The 17,134-nt window shown below is 35.9% G+C and overlaps 2 protein-coding genes across 2 annotated transcripts; both read left to right on the top strand.

Annotated features, from left to right (window-relative positions):
* Window positions 1-2,194: 2,194 nt before the first annotated feature.
* LOC142426244 (olfactory receptor 4K3-like) lies at window positions 2,195-3,136 on the top strand. The gene has a single exon (XM_075531702.1). The coding sequence runs from the start codon at window positions 2,198-2,200 to the stop codon at window positions 3,134-3,136; it is 939 nt and encodes a 312-aa protein (XP_075387817.1). The 5' UTR covers window positions 2,195-2,197.
* Window positions 3,137-14,300: 11,164 nt separating this feature from the next.
* On the top strand, window positions 14,301-15,236 carry LOC142426276 (olfactory receptor 4F3/4F16/4F29-like). Its single transcript, XM_075531778.1, has one exon. The coding sequence runs from the start codon at window positions 14,301-14,303 to the stop codon at window positions 15,234-15,236; it is 936 nt and encodes a 311-aa protein (XP_075387893.1).
* Window positions 15,237-17,134: the final 1,898 nt, after the last annotated feature.

Raw genomic sequence — 17,134 nt, forward strand, 5'->3', positions numbered from 1 at the left:
CAGTTGGAAGGTAAGAAATCCCTGAGGAACATGATATAAAAGTCATTCCAGATATTGGCTGTTTAAAATACAGAGATGAAAAGTTTCCCGGGACAATGGCAACTCTTCACAACGTATATATGCAACAATGAGGAGGATGCACACTCACTAATCCTGCTCATCACAATAAATAATCAGTGGGACTTCGTTTCAAATGTAAAGTAAAATCCAGAGTAAGCCTTGCCTGTGAAGCATTTGGTCTCTGATATGATGTCAGTAGAGTAAGTATATTTGAAGTTAGTTACTTTTTAAATTTTCATTTTTAAATATCATTCCAATTTAAGACTATGATTTCCTCTCTTTCTGTGGGGTTTTTAATACATAATAGCTGAACTTAGAGTACTCCGTGTGTTATTTAGTTGATGTGTTTAGTTAAAGAACTTTAACCTTGAACGAATCTCTGGGATTTATACGGAGTCTCACTTACTAAGCAAAAGGGTTGCCCTTCCATGATCTCAAGTGCAGGACACTTGGGTTGGGGAAGAACTGGGTGTGGAGCCTTCCATATTGTGCTGACATTTTCTAGTGACTTTTGCGTTATTTTGGATTATTTCTCATTTCCGCATTTAACTGAAGCAGTACATATAGGAAAATATCAGTCATTCAGATCAATGGACTAAAAGTACATTCCAAATAGAAAGCAAAAAGAAGTTAGCTTGATTTATATCCATAGAAATGTTTAATTGAAAAAAAAGAATAATAAAAGGATTAAAAAAAGAAATGTTTAATTGGTTTATGTTTTGCTGTACCTATTTTTTCAGCAATAAAGAAGAGAGAGAGACAAAAAGAGATTAATATATAAATTCAAATGCCTCTTGGTGCATCTATATTCCTTTGTGTGTGAATTGACTCATTTTAAACAATTTTATTTCAAAACTCTTACTTCCCTTTCTTAGTCTTTTCAAAACCAATGTTGCTACCATAAGCTCTCTCTAGCAAAGAAGTTAACTACAAACTTTTAAGTTAGACAAACCTCAGTTTATGTTACAGTTTATAGCTGTATGTCTTGGGAAGTCAGGTCTCCTCATTGGTAAAATGGCAATAAACATTGCGATTGTTGAAACAGATAGTTTAAAACTGCTTAGCATTTTTAAACTGGTGTATGCTGTGCTACTTCACTAAATTTGAATCCCATCACTTACATTTCTATGAGGCAGAATTAGAAAACAGAGACGAACAGAAGAAAGAAAAGATAGCAATGAGGAGAGAAAGAAGGAAAGAATAACTTTTCTGTCTGGCATAAGGATTACTCTTCCAGCCCACTGAGAAGAATGTAAATAACAAAAAACAAACAAACATTGGTTAAGGACAAATGAACTGAGAATGCATATTTTCCCCAGAAAGGACAGGTAGGAGTAACACCAACTTTCATGCATCTATAATTTAACACAGTTTCAAAACATACTCTGGTTTGCCAGGGAGGGACAAGGACTAGCCCGTATAAGTAAGAATTAACGTTTCTCAGACCATCGTATATAAAGTTTTGTTGAAACAGCCTCTCAGGGGGACACGTAAATGAAAACTAGTGTCTAATACAAGCATTGTGAACCCGATATTTGGGTTTTCTTTCAGGAATAAATAAGCTTACTGGAATCATTTGATGAATCTTTACAGTGTTTTTAATAGAATATTTCAGTTCAGACTATTCAATTTAGCAATCAATGGTTAAACTTCAATTTAGCAATCAGTGGTTTCTGAGAAGCATGTTTTGTATCAGAAATGGAGTATTAGAAAATAGACTTGGGAAAATTCTAATAAGAAGGAAAAATTCTCAAATATATTTTAGACCTTAGAAATCAAGACAAATCATTCCATTTTCCTTTTGTTACATTCAAGTCTTGGAGAAATTGTTTGAGAACATTATGACTTACAATTTTGGAGAGTGTGTTCAATACCCCTAAGAATTGTGGTTCCAATAAGTAATGGCCTTTATTTTCTTAACTTAACCCCATCTCTTAGCTACAAGTTTATGCCCTTTCAGTAAAAAAAAAGTTTTAATTTACAATTTTGTGTTTGTACAATGGTAAGGATTTTGTTTTGTTTTTATTAGAACTGTTTATCCGCTCTCTAACACTTGAACATTAAATTCTATTTTCCATTCCTGAAGTTGTCAAGTCATCTCTTGCTCTTTGGGCCACATTGCAATAAAGTGAACTAAATGGAAGAAACAAATCAGTCTGTGGTCTCTGAGTTTGTTTTCAGGGGGCTTTGTGATTCAAAGGAGCTCCAAGCCTTCCTCATGCTGCCATTTTCTGCACTTTACCTGATGACGGCTGCAGGCAACCTCCTTGTTGTGCTATTGATCATCTCAGACTCTCATCTCCATTCCCCAATGTACTTCCTTTTGGCCAATCTCTCATTCGTTGACTTCTGCCTTTCCTCCGTCACCACTCCTAAGCTAACCACAGACTTGCTAAAGGATAATAAGACCATCTCCTTTGGGGGCTGCATGACTCAGATTCTCTGTGTACATTTTTTTGGAGGTGGGGAGATGGTACTGCTTGTGACAATGGCCTACGACCGATATGTGGCCATCTGCAAACCACTCCATTACTCCAGCATCATGGACAAACAGAAGTGCCTCTGTCTGGTTTTGATATCATGGATCATTGGTTTTGTGCATGCCATGAGTCAACTGGCAATGATCCTGGAACTGCCTTTCTGTGGACCCAGAGTAATAGACAGCTTTTTCTGTGATATTCCCTTAGTAATAAAACTAGCCTGCATGGATACCCACACCCTAGGAACGCTGATAAATGCTGACAGTGGGGTCTTGGCAACAACCTGCTTCATTCTCTTGCTGATTTCTTACACCTATATCCTAACAACTGTTCACCTTCACTCTAAAGGTGGAGCATCAAAGGCATTGTCTACCTGCAGTTCCCACATCACAGTGGTGGTCTTGTTCTTTGGGCCCTGCATCTTCATCTATCTGTGGCCACTCAACATCACTTGGGTGGACAAGTTTCTTGCTGTGTTTTACACTGTTGTAACGCCTGTCCTAAATCCAGCCATTTACACACTGAGAAATAAAGAGATTAAAAATGCCATAAAGAGACTGGTAGGTCAGCATATGGATTCAAGGGTTACATTTTAGAACACTCTTCCATTCAGAAAATCCCCTTTATTTTTCCTCACGTGGCCATTCTTTGAACTGGTCAAACTCCATACACCCTGTTCATACATCACAGACGCTGTTCATACTCAGATGTATGGCTAGTGTTTCAAACTACTTTATGTAATTAACCCTTACTTAGCTGGAGAGCACTGATGTTGTTTGTATGATCACTACCAAGTTAGGTAAAAAGAGAAACAAAGCTAACCATAGTATTATGCCCTGGCATTCAACAAGCATAATCCCTTTAAGTGAAGTAGTCTAGGATTAGTCACTTTAAAAGTTGAGCTGCCTTTGAAAGACTTTCCATGTATACACAGCAAAGCCTTTGCAAAGGCTTTGAAAGATAGATTTTTCTCAAGGGTTAATAAGTGAATTTTTAAATTATATCTTTATCTCACACAAAGAAACATGCAAAAGGAGCTATGAGAGTGGGGAAGAAGACCTTGATAAAAGAAGAAGAAAAAATTTTCCACCGATAAGAAAAAAGTCAAAGACAAACTACCCGTTACAAGAACACAATGAAATTCCATCTTTGTTCACTGTAGGGCTCAGATATGCCACATGGCTATCAGTCCAATGCCTACCAATCTTCTTTCCTAGGAAACTCTCACCTCATATAAAAAATCATATATATGTTTAATGCACACATATGATGTTTGAAAATATGCAAAAGAAAATTGTTATGATTAGTAGCAAGTGAGACTAAGCAAGACCAGTTATATCGGCATTGTATAACTCTTTTAAATATAGTTGCCTAAATAATCTAGAATATTGTATACCTTTCATAATATTAGGAGCCCTGGTAGCACAGTGGGTTATGTGTTGGGATAACCACAAGGTCAGTAGTTTGAATCCACTAACTGCCCCTCTACAAGAGACAGAGGGGGCTTTCTACTCCTGTAAAGATTTATGGTCTTGGTCACCCATAGGGACGGTACTGTTCTGTCCTACAGGTCACTGCAAGTCAGATTTGGCTCAATGTAAGTGAGTTTGGTTTAGCAGTGTGTATATACGTGTATGCCAAACCTTCAAGATATTTTAATTTCTAGTTAAGTTCCATGAACAAAGGAAGCTGTGGTCATAATTTCTTGTGACAGCATCACAGTGCTGACGGACATACAAAGTAAATGATGGCAGCTTGGTCCTTCTTTGTATGTTAATGAAGTCATTCATTATGAAAATATAAACAATGTAATAAAATCACTATAAGCTTTGTTTTAATTTATTAAATTAAAAAAATTTAATGCAAGTTATATCAAGAAATGTTTGCAGGAAGATGTTTCCATGATTCCCAAACCAGCTTATCATGGATACATCACTCAGACATGTGTGGGGATTTATAGAATCTCCTCAGAATATTTTCTAAATAAACTAAATATCTTCTATGCTCACAAATAGAAAACTCTAGTTCCTAAGGGATTACAGGCCTGGATAAAAAGTTCTTTCATAATTGTCTATTAGCTAAATGCAACACCACTCCTTCCTGGTGAAGAGGTGTGATTACATAATGAGTTAAGCACTTGGCTACTAACTAAACAGTCAGCATTACTAATCTAGCTTCCACTCTGAGAAAGAAATGGGAAGCAGTCTACATTTTACTTGTCTACATGATTCATTTTCAGAGATTTTTTTTAAAAAAGACTTACTATGGCACCCACCCGCTACTCCAACGAAGAAAGATAAGGCTTTCTACTCCTGCAATGAGGTGTAGCCTCTGAAACTAGCAGGGGCAGTTCTACCCTGTCCTACGGGGTCACTGCGAGTCAGCATCGATTCAATGGCAGTGAGAATCAACTGCTTACTTAACCTGTGAACTTGATTTCTCTTAACATTGTTCAGTACTTCTCAGTAATCCCTATTTCAGGAGGAAGCACAATACATAATTGAAACTATTTTGAACTGAAGGCTGATAAGAATATAACATATAAAACATATGGGCTATAGTTATTAAAATTGATAATGCCTTAGTAAAATTGATCAAGAAGAAAAAATAACCAGTAGTAAAATTGAAAAAAGTTATGTCTATAAATGTCACATTTTTATAGGAATATAACAGCCTATGGACCTGCTCTTGAAGAGATCAATAAAGACACGGTGCATAGCAAAGGGTGGTGAAGAAGTCAGATAGTGCTTGGTTATCAGAACGTCTTGTCTTAAAATAATGTGTCATGTCTATGCGGTCCACACGGAAGGAGCATAGCAGCCTGTGTGATGTAAGAATTAATAATAATGTATGGTGAGAGGGGGGATTGTAATAGAGCTTAAACTCTGAGCACCCTGGTTTGCAAAATGCTATGGATGGCATTGATGGCCCAAAATCCTTTAACAGAGTACCCAAATCCATTAAGCCTCCAATTAATTACCTCTGATCACTAACCAAGGATGTAGACAATCTTCCTCTGAGAAGAATGCCTTTGAAAGCAGATTGCCCACCTCTCTCTGGCCAGCCCCGGGAAAGGCAGTGTCTCTCCTAGGGGCTTACCTAGGTGTGTCCTTGATGAAAGTTACTGTACTGGAGACAGTACAGTATGAATCCTGCCCTATCGTCTTTCCCTGATTGCCATGGTTGGATGGACCTGGCCCAATCTCACAAGCCCTTCTAACAATGTAAATGTCCCAGTGTGGTCCCATTCCTGTTCTGCGGTCCCAGCTATGATTGTGAGGTATTGATCTGTCACCAATCATGCTTTTGTGAGTTTCCTTTGCCCCTTCCTCCATGCCCTTTTTAAAGCTTTGAATCTCAACAAACTCTCAAGCACCATTTTAATCTCATGTTAATGGCCTCCCTCTGAGATGATGGATCTGTGTCTTTGTCTCTTTTAAGACTTAATAAATGTTCTCCTTCAATTAAAAATAAATACATAAACATAAAGTGCTAGTCTAACTGTCCTCCCTGTGGAAGCATAGTAACATTTAAGAAATTTAAAAATATATTTTACATATATATGCCTTTTTAGAACAGAATAATCTGTATCACTCTGTTTTTGACTGACTAACGTAAGTATCAGACATATTATACTATATCAAACTTCATTAACAATTCAGATGAAGTGTTTGAAAACCCAGATCCCTTATACATGGGTTCAGCAACATGGACTTCCATTCATCAAGTTTCACTTGGCTATTGCCTCTGTAGAGTGTCCAATCTGTCACCAGCAGAGACGAACACTGAATCTGATCTAGGTGACCATGCCTTGGGGAGTTCAATCCGCAACCTGGTAGCATGTTAATTGCAGAGAACCATTTCCATTCTGGGGAGTATTAATTCTTTCTTGAATAAACACGTGCTTTCAATATGCATTTGTCTCCTCAGCATGCAGTGTTTCTGCCCAAACTACCATGTGCAAGTATACATAATGCTCTATTCACTAGCATGACATCCAGCACTACTTCACCGCAGGCAAAGGGTTTTACTTCACAGCAAATGAAGTGTGACAACAGGCCCATGTTCATGGATCCACTGGTCCTACCATGTCCCCATCATTCTGAAGCAGCTGGCTTGATAGACAATGGGATGGTCTTCTGAAGATGCAATTAGATCCTTAGAAAGGTAATAATACCTTCTTTGCAAGGTTGGGACAATGTTCTTCAGGAGGTAATATATGCTTTGAACCACTTGTAAATATATGATGCTGTTTCTCCAAAAGCCAAGATTTACAGGTCCTGGAGCAAAAGGGTGGAAATGGGAGTAACACAACTCATGATTATTGCTAGTGACCCACTTGAAACATTTTTGCTCTTGTCCCCATGACTCTATGCCCCTTAGATCTCAAAGCCTTAGTTCCAAAGGAAGGAACACTTTCACCTGAAACATGCCATCAATTCCATTGAATTGAAAGTTAAGAACCCCTCCTGGTCATTTTGGATCCTCGTGTTTCTAGATAATAGGCAAGTAAGGACGATGTATTGATTGGTGAGATTGATACTGATTACCCAGGGAAAATTAGATTGGTAGTATATAATGAAGATAAAGAAGAATATATCTGGAATCCAGGATTTTCCTTAGAAAGTCTTATTCTCCTTCCATGCCTTGTTATGGAAGTAAATGTACGCCACATCAGCCCAGTTCAACATGACTACTAAGGGTCCAGCCCACTCAGGAGTGAAATTCCTGAGGTGCTTTCTGAGATCAAAGGGAATAAAGAATGGAGAGTGGAGAAAGTAGTTCTAAAGCAGCTATGACCACATGATGATCACATTTCTTCAGTTGCAGAAATGAAGACTGTATTTCCTCTTTGTATACATGTATCAAATATGTTTTGTTTACTTATAAAATTTTAAGATGAAAACAGAATAGTATGCTTTCATTTGTACTTCTCTTAGTTGTACCATGTTAGGAGGAAATATGACTATTTTACTCTCTTTATTTAGAGATTATGCCTAGTTTATGGAGATGGGTGAGAGTATCAAATTGATAAGGGATGGACTGTGGTCATTATGATTTGTGTCAACTTGACTGGGGGAGCAGGATTCTCAGTAGTTTGATTATAATCCCCTAAGATATGATCGAATATAACAAAAAACCAAGCCACTGACTGACCCACTAGCTAGCTCCCCACTGCTTCAACTTATATAGGAAGCAAGGCACATGCCTGAAGAAATTTCCTTCCAGCTGCATCAGAGGGTTACACTCCACTGAAGTTTCCCCTGCTGAAATCTGTGAGCAGCCAAGCAGTGGGGAAGCTGGCTAGTTTCTTGCTTGATCTGGATTCAGATCCTGCCGCTGACTCATTGACTTCTCCTTCTTTAGTCTTGGGCCAGTGGTCCACCATAATGCCTGCAGAGTCTGGGAGCCAGCAGTAACCTTCCATCGAACCTGATGACCTTTGACTCATTGGGCTCTGTAGCCAAAACCTGGTCTTCTCACCTTGGATTCATCTGCCTATCCATCCACCAGCATGTGGTTTTCCTCCTTGTCTTCCTGCTTTCTGGTAGGTCTTCCTGCTTCCTGGTTGGATTTTCTGCATGCTGGTACATCAGGCAACCCTGCCTCACTTCATGAAGCTATTAAAGCAGAAGAATCTATGACTCATGAACTTCGACTGGACTGGACTGGGTTGAACTTACCTGCTTCTACAATTTTTAAGCCATTTTTTACATAAATTTATCATATACATTTATATATTACTAATTTTTTATCTAGAAAACCCAACCTAACACAAAATTATATCCTAGCAATCCCTTTAAAAAGGAACTGATTCTATTCTTCACCCTAAAGAGACTTTAATTGGGATAAAATGTAAAGCAATCCTACAATGTATCCTAAGTCGGATTCTGTTTATTCAGTGACTTTTAAAGCCTCTTACACCACACTGTGTTTACTAATAAATATATTCTACTTTCTTTCCACAATAAAAATGTTACTGATCTCTAGAATCCAATATATAATAATTTAGATATTAAAATCGTGAGTGAAATTTTTTAGCCTATGCATATATTTGCTCTATCCTTGTTAGAATAAATGCGAGATTTGCTCAAATACCCCTGAATTTTTGAAATATCAACTCTCAAAATTCTAAATAAAAATATCAATTAAGTGTGTGTGTTAATAGTTGACCTTGAAAGTGATCTTTATGATTAACAAATGTTATCAGTTACTTTGATAATTTTTAAAAATTTAATGAATGTTTAAACTTCCCAAATTGAAAAAAATATTGTCAGAACTATAAAATTACTGTACATCAGGTTGAATTGCTCAATTTCTCTGTAATTCTTTTGTGAACCTTATAATACTTGGCCCTTGGGAAAAACCAATGTGCAAAGACCTAGTTTCCATATGGAGTAAAGGTTAGTCATTAATATGCAGTTTTGCTAATTGGTTTCATTTCTAAAGATGAGAACTATTTATAGATATTTGTCTTGAGCAACAATAGTAAATCTAAAAAGGGGTTGTCTGCTGATTCTCAATCCTTGAAATTACTGCAGATAAAACCCAAATTTGAGCAGGTAAGTAGGAAAACTAATTCTCTGGCATCTGCTTGCATAATTTTCTCTGCTTTTCTAACTCCCTATATTTCAATTCTCTTTTTTCCTTTTGCTAACTCTCTTTTTTTAAATTATTTTCACTTGTTATTTTATAACCTATTTGTCACACCCTCACAGTTGTAATCTTCAATCTTCAATCCATTCTGAGTATTAAGTCAGAAAAATTATAAGTAATGTGTGTCCTGGCTATTCCTTTACATCTAGCACATGAGCAAAGTGTGTTACCTTTACTTTTGCCAGAAAAATTCAATAATTGATTCATAATCTGAAGAACTCTTGGTCTGTTTCCTAAATATTACCATGACCAATAAAACTTATTGATTCTTTATTATATGTAACTGAATTTCTGATAGTTTTCTTATTTTAATTCATTCAGACCACAAAACTATTATATGAGGTAGAAATGCTAGTATTTTTTTTCTCAGATTAAAAAAAATTGGGGCACACAGTTAAGTAACTCACTCTAGGACACACAACTAGTAGAGCTGAGGATGCAATTGGTTTAAATTCAGTGTTAGCTCTCTCAATCATTATATTACTTCTACAAGTATTGGAAAGAGCTCTTACATAAATGTCTCTCTCTTTCACTTTTAATACATATATGAGGTATTTTAAAATTATAAAATAATAAACTATGTATATGAAAAAATAAATAGGTCAACTTGAATACAAAGAAAAATAATAATATTTTTAAAACCACACTACCTGCAGAAATTTTTTGTAAATCTTAAACATTTATTGATGCAATCTGCTATTTCTCCCTCTCTCTAAAATGATTTACACTATATACCTATTTCCATGATTTATTGATGATCTTTCCATGCTACTTAATGTAGATTTATACAAGTGGATTTTTAAGAGTTAATAAGAAAATATGGAATTAAAAAGTATCCCACAAATGTTTTAAAGCCCCTTTGTAGCACCATATTTAAAGCTCATATTGTATGAGTGTGTACACTTAGTTACTTACTCCTGTGATCCTAAACTGTTCATCTGTTTGCAACTAGTATTATAATAATACTAATACTTTACAAAAATGGTATCAATTTACTTAATTTTTCCTTAAGATTAATTTTAAAATATACGATTGCTATCTCACAGTTTTAAAATGTTTTATTTCTATTAGCAAGTCACCTTCTAGAGTAAATCTGTTACTTCACATTCCCATCAGCCGTAGAGGAGAGGCACTGATCCCACAGTCCCCGTAGCAATGCTGGACTCAGTCACTCTGCTTTTTATGTGTGTGTGTGTGTGTGTGTGTGTGTATGTATATATACACACACATATATATACAGAATTGCTATATATTATATCTTTTATAATATGTTATATATTAATCTAATATATATATACAACATTGCTTTATATGTAATATACATTATATAGATGTGCAGATCTCAGAATGACTGAACCCAGCACTGCTATGGGACTGGGAATCAGTGTCTCCAGTAAATATATGAAGATCCTATTTCTGAATTTAGAGAAAATCTAGAAAGGCCTTAACACCAAGTTGATAAAAATTAATACATGCTTTATTGAAATTTTATAATTTTACTCTTACACTTAATTTCAAATAGTCTATAGTTATTTTTCCATAAGATAGGGAAAAGCTTGGAAAAGCATAGGGTCCGTAAAAAGAGAAAGCACTCAAAGAAACGACTGACACACCGGCTGTAACAGTGATCAAGACAGTGCTAGTGAGGATGGCAGAGGACCAGGCAGTGTTTCGTTCTGTGTACAGGGTCATGGGAGCCAGAACTGCCTCCAAGACACCTAACAACCTCCAACGCCACATGATCTATGTTTCCAGTGTTGAGCAGCACATCGAACAACTGTTGAATGCTATGAATTTGTTATTGAGTATTTCTGTTTCCTACATAATTTCATGATTTCTTTATCATACAATGAATTTTCTAATGTGTATAAAATTAACTTTTAGATGGTTTGTTCCATTTATCTCTTCAATTTTAGTGAAATTAATTTTATTTAATCATTGTAGACATGACATGCTCAAACAGTTTTATAAAAAACACAGTCTTGTCTCACCTAATCCCCAGTATATTACATTTCCAGTTCAAAATTTCTCTAACTACTAAAATGGTCTCAGGATGACTTCATACTGTTCCAAGGAAATTCCACTGGAATCCCCATGAAAAGTGAAACTATTATATGAATAGTTCAGTGGTCATGGATTTTTATTTTTAGTTTGAGTCTTTCTTTTTTTCTAACAGCAAGATATGATTTATTTAATAAGGATTAAAAATAAGTAACAAAATACTATTTTCAATAAATTATGCACACCTTTTAGTGTTATTTCAGTCATAAATAAAATATGTTTTAATAACATTGTTACAGATTATTAGTGACCTGTATTATATTTATCAAAATGCACATATTAGATTTAATAATTTCTAGTTTTCAAAAAGAAATTTGTGTGATTTGCAAATGACGTTTGTATTGCAATCTTCTATTCAATGTTTTTGCTTCCTTTCATTTTCTTCATTGTACATTATTTAATTAGAGTGCTTGTAGACTTTCTTCCGGTATTCTTGATACTAATGCTTCATCTATCATCTGATACTGTTGGTTTAGAAATTCTATTAGTCACATCATGTTAAAAATGTTTCACTCTTCGTACAGTTCTAACAGTTTTATCAGGATGAATGTTGACTAACTGTTCAGATGATCCACTTCCTAAACGTTTTATTGAAATCAGATCTATGTCACTTCCTCCACTCAGAGTCTTAGGTTGTGTGCTGTAAGATTTTTTTTAACAATTTATTAGGGACTCATATAACTCTTATCACAGTTCATACATATACATACAACAATTGTATAAAGCACATCTGTATATTTTTGCCCTAATCATTTTTTTCTCCTCTTTTCTTTTTTTACATTTTATTAGGGACTCATACAACTCTTATCACAATCCATACATATACATACATCAATTGTATAAAGCACATCCATACATTCCCTGCCCCAATCATTCTCAAAGCATGTGCTCTACACTTAAGCCCTTTGCATCAGGTCCTCTTTTTTTTTTTCCCTCCCTCCCCTCTCCCTGAACAAGAAATGCCTTGATGTAGGGGAATCATATGGCTGTGTTTAATGTTTGTGTATATAGCTGGGCATTATTGGAGACAGGAAGATAATTCCAAATTCTTTTCTATGATACAGATAGAAAATATGTAGATGAGAAACAAGGAAATAATAAAAATGAAGAAGAGAAAAATTAATCGAGGAAATATTTTAGAGTGAAAACTGCTTCTGAAGATGAATGTTAAGAAAGAACAAGAAGGCTGCACAAAAGGAGACTATATATTTGGAATCTGAGGGAATTATCATGCTATTTACAAAAGTATCGGGAAATATCATAATATTATAAACTCTGTTGTGAAACATTAACTTGAAATATGCGCAAAGATAAAGCCACGAATATGGAAGTCATCAACATCTCAGTACTCGTTAAACTTTGTAAAAACAAGTTGAAGGTGCTGCAAAGTAGATTCCGACTCAAGCAACTCTACAGAACAGAGTAGAACTGCTCACAGGTGTTCTGGGGCTGGAGTCTTAGTAGGAACAGGCTGCCACGTGGAGTAGCTAGTCACTCCTGTCAACCACTTTCTGGTCAACAGGCAAATGCTTAATCACCGCACCTGCAGGTTCCCTTAAAATTAGTCACCTGATATCCCACAATAAGTTAATAAAAACTTAGTACAAGGTCATCTGAAAAGTTAAGAGTGAGCAGAAAATAATAAACCTGTGTAAATAAAAGATACTCCAAACTCATGTAGTCAATTCTGAATCATAGTGAGAGCAGAACTTCCCATATGGGTTTCTGAAACTGCCCATCTTTACAGAAAAGTACAAAGTCTCAACTTTCTCCTCTGAAACTGCTGGCAGTTTTGAACTACTGGCCTTGTGGTTAGCAGCCCTTTTAGTGACACCCCACCCCACCAGGGCTCCCTAACTGAGAGATCTAAAACTACAGAGGAAGTAGGAGAATGATGTCATAGGAAAAAGAGCTCCAATGTTTTCAATATGGGCCTGCTAATTGAAAGGTCAGTAGTTTGATGCTGCCAGTCATTCCCTCGGAGAAAGAAGAGACTTCCTTATAAGGTCTAGGGAGCAGTTCTACTCTGTCCTTTAGGGTGACAGAGCTGACTTCATGAACCTGCGTTTGGTTTGTTGTTTGTTGTTCACCATAGACTCGCTGAAATTGCATTCAGCTGTAAGTAACAGCCTTACATTACATTTAAAAAATTAGTGTTTTTCTCATATTATGAAAAATGAAATGCTAAAACTAAAGAAAAACCACAGCTGATGTTGGTTAAGTGGCTCAACGTGTCTTTTGGGTTTTAGTCCTTTCTAACATTGTTTGTGATGTTCTGCATCTCTGGATACAGACTTGAATCTGACATTTTGACTTTCGGAGATATAGTTTCATTCAGTTGTCCTCTTAATTGAACCTAATAAAAGTATCCAGGTTCCAATTTGTATGAAATATAAGACACAATGTCCTTAGTACAGTGTTTTATGTGACGACACCACTTAATATGTTTTCTATCACTATTACATTTGTTTATATAACATTTTAGATTTAATGAGTTGTATACAATATTATATACAGGTCCATAGGTGAACTAATGACAATAATGCATCAGCAGCAGCATATTGTGAATAATCTGAAACACAAAATTAACTTTCATTGTAAACTGTGAAAAAAAAAACCTTTGATTTAACCAAATAACCGCATTTCAGAATGTTAATTTCTGAGTGACAAAATATACACATATGTAGGTGAACACTTGATAAGTTTTCAGAAAAACTCATAAACTCATAAAGGGCAAAAATAAATGAGGAAGAAAGAAAACATCTAACAGTAGAATAATAAGGAAATAACCCAATTTGCCTCCATGAAAATTTATTCAAAATTATATTTATCTTTTTATGTCATCACTCTCCTCCTGGCTGTGTCCTTCCTTCTACTTACTTTGCTTTGCTTTTATCAAATTCAATGAACTGTTATTTTAATTATGTAACCCAGAAAACAAATTATCAAGGTGAATATAAATCATCTTTTAGTAACTTGAACTGACACTTCCTCATTCCCCATCTACAGGTTATTCGAAAATCAACCCCTCTGTTCCAGCCCATGGATGCACTAAATTACTCTTTGATTTCGGACTTTGTGTTGCTGGGACTCACTAGTTCTTGGGAAACTAGAATTGTCCTCACATTGACATTCTCCTTGCTCTACTTGGGGATCATCCTAGGAAACCTTTCCATTTTGTTTTTGGTGATTCTGGATTCTCACTTACATTCGCCTATGTACTTCTTACTTGCCAACTTGTCCTTCATTGATGTATGTGTTGCCTCTACAACAGTTCCCAAGATGATCACAGATCTTATAAATGAGCACAAAGTAATATCTTTTCGAGGCTGTATGACACAGATATGCTTTATCCACATCACAGGAGGAGTGGAAATGGTGTTACTCATAGCCATGGCATTCGACAGGTACACAGCCATCTGTAAGCCTCTTCACTACTTGACCATCATGAACCCTAAAGTGTGTGTTTCAGTTGCCGTCATTGGCTGGGTAACTGGAATTATTCATGCTATGTCCCAGTTTTCATTTGTTATTAACTTGCCCTTTTGTGGACCTAATAAAATAGACAGCTTTTTTTGTGACTTTCCCCGGATTATAAAACTTGCGTGTATAGATGGATACAAATATGAGTTTATTATTGCTGCCAACAGTGGGTTCATGAGCATGGGGACCTTCTTCTTGCTTATCCTGTCCTATGCCTTCATTTTGGTGACCGTCTGGAAACGTTCTAAAGGTGATTTATCCAAGGCATTTGTCACCTTGTCAGCTCACATCACTGTGGTTGTTCTTTTCTTCACTCCCTGCATGTTTCTCTATGTGTGGCCTTTCCCCACATCTTCACTTGATAAGTATCTCTTCATTGTTGACTTTGCCATCACCCCTATCTTGAATCCTGCCATCTACACATTAAGAAACAAAGACATAAAGATAGCAATAGGAAAATTGAGAAAAAAGCATGATTATATCAGATTTTGCTGAGTACACGTGTTTTCGTAACTCTAAAATCACATATTTCCGGCCTTTTGGACATTGCCACTTTAACATCCCACAGAATTCAAAGTATCATCTATGCCCTTAAACCTATTTCTAGTGCCTCTGTAGAGAATTTACTCATCTCCTATGCCACTCTATGAAATGTGAATTCACCGTGATAAAGTTTATTTTAGCAGACAGAGAAAATATCTCATAGATATGATGCTATAATTAAAACTATAATTGGAAATAAGAAAGGATATACTGGCATCCCTTCTACTTCCCATAAGGTTTCAAATCTACTGGAGAATTGCTTTGGTGAATGTCATGAAAATCATATGGAATAGTAAACAGGCAGACCCACTAACTCTAGTTGATTACTCAGGTTAAGTTATCCCAGAAGAAAACCCAAGGACAGAAGTGTTATTTCAGGTACTTTGTTTGGAACCTGACTTTGCAAACTTCAGTAAGAAAGTGGGGATGTGAGCGAGGGTACTTATGTTGACAGATATAAATAACATGCAAGTCAACACTGACTCTCTGGAATTGTACCAATTTTAGAACAAGGACATTATGGTAGTTCTTCATTCTTAGAAGACACAAAATTCCTTAGCATATCCACCCAGTCACCAAAACAATGCTGTCCATGCTATGAAGCAAGATACAAATCAGCAGGTAAAATATGAGGTGCTGTTAGCAGGGCACCATTTCGTTATTTGGAAAGTTTAAAGCTGAAATACATTTGCTACTAAAATAACTTTGACTCACTTTAAATTTATTCTGTCACAGATCCCTTAAAGAGGTCAGTATTTTATAAAAAAAGAATGACTTATAACAAGAGGATAATGGGACCAGTTCCATAGCACCACTCCTCCTATTTCATATTTATCATATCATTCTCTTCCTATTTTTCTTAGCTGCCATCTGGGCAGTTGTGACTCATACTGGTCTTATAGTAAAATAAGGCACTGCCCAGGCCTCACAATTGTTGCATTTAAGCCCATTCTTGCAGTTGCTGTGCCAATCCTTCCTATTGAGGGTCTTCCTATTTTTAACTGACTCCCTACCTAGCCAGATGCCATTTTTAGGTATTGGTCCCTCCAAGTAAAGTGTTCAAAGTACATGAGACAAAATCTCGACATCCTGGCTTCTACATAGCATTCTGACTATACTTTCTCCAAGACTGATTTGTTTATTCTTCTGACAATCCATGATACTTTCAATATTCTTCTCTAATAGCCTATCTCAAAAGTGTCAAATCTTATGTGATATCCCTTAGCCATTGTCCAGCTTTCGCAGGCATATGAAACAATTGAAAATGCACGGTGACATTTTTGCTTAACACTTTAAAGAGATCTTGTACAACAGATTTACCTAATTTCTTTTCTGCTGCTTCCAAGAACATTGATTGTAGAATGAAATCCTTGACAACTTCAATTTTGTTTTCTCCATTTACTAAAATATTGTCTATTTGGTCAGATTGGTGAGGATTTTTGTTTTCTTTCCACTGAATTGCAATCCATATTGAAATCTGTGTTCTTTGATCCTCACTAGCAAGTACTCCAAGCCCTCTTTCATCAGGCAAAGTGGTGTCATCTGCATATCAGAGGTTGTTAATGAAGATTCTTCCAACCCTAATGCTATGTCCTTCACATTTTTTGTTCAGCATGCAGATTGAACAACCATAGTGAATTAATATGATCCTGACAGTCACCTTTGCTAATTTTAAACCTTGCAGTATTTCCTTGTTCTGATAGAATTGCTGCCTCTTGATCTACAGTTTCCATATAAACACAATTAAGGGTTCTGGCATTCCCATTATTTTCAATATTATCCATGGTTATGATCCACACAGTCTGATTCTTTTGGATAGTCAATAAACTACAAGCAAACATCTTTCTGGT

Source organism: Tenrec ecaudatus, chromosome 14 (assembly GCF_050624435.1).
Source record: "Tenrec ecaudatus isolate mTenEca1 chromosome 14, mTenEca1.hap1, whole genome shotgun sequence".
NCBI lineage: Eukaryota > Metazoa > Chordata > Mammalia > Afrosoricida > Tenrecidae > Tenrec > Tenrec ecaudatus.

Bases quoted from the DNA above. Each gene is read 5' to 3' on its own strand.
- LOC142426244 (XM_075531702.1), top strand. From the start codon at position 2,198: ATGGAAGAAACAAATCAGTCTGTGGTCTCTGAGTTTGTTTTCAGGGGG.
- LOC142426276 (XM_075531778.1), top strand. From the start codon at position 14,301: ATGGATGCACTAAATTACTCTTTGATTTCGGACTTTGTGTTGCTGGGA.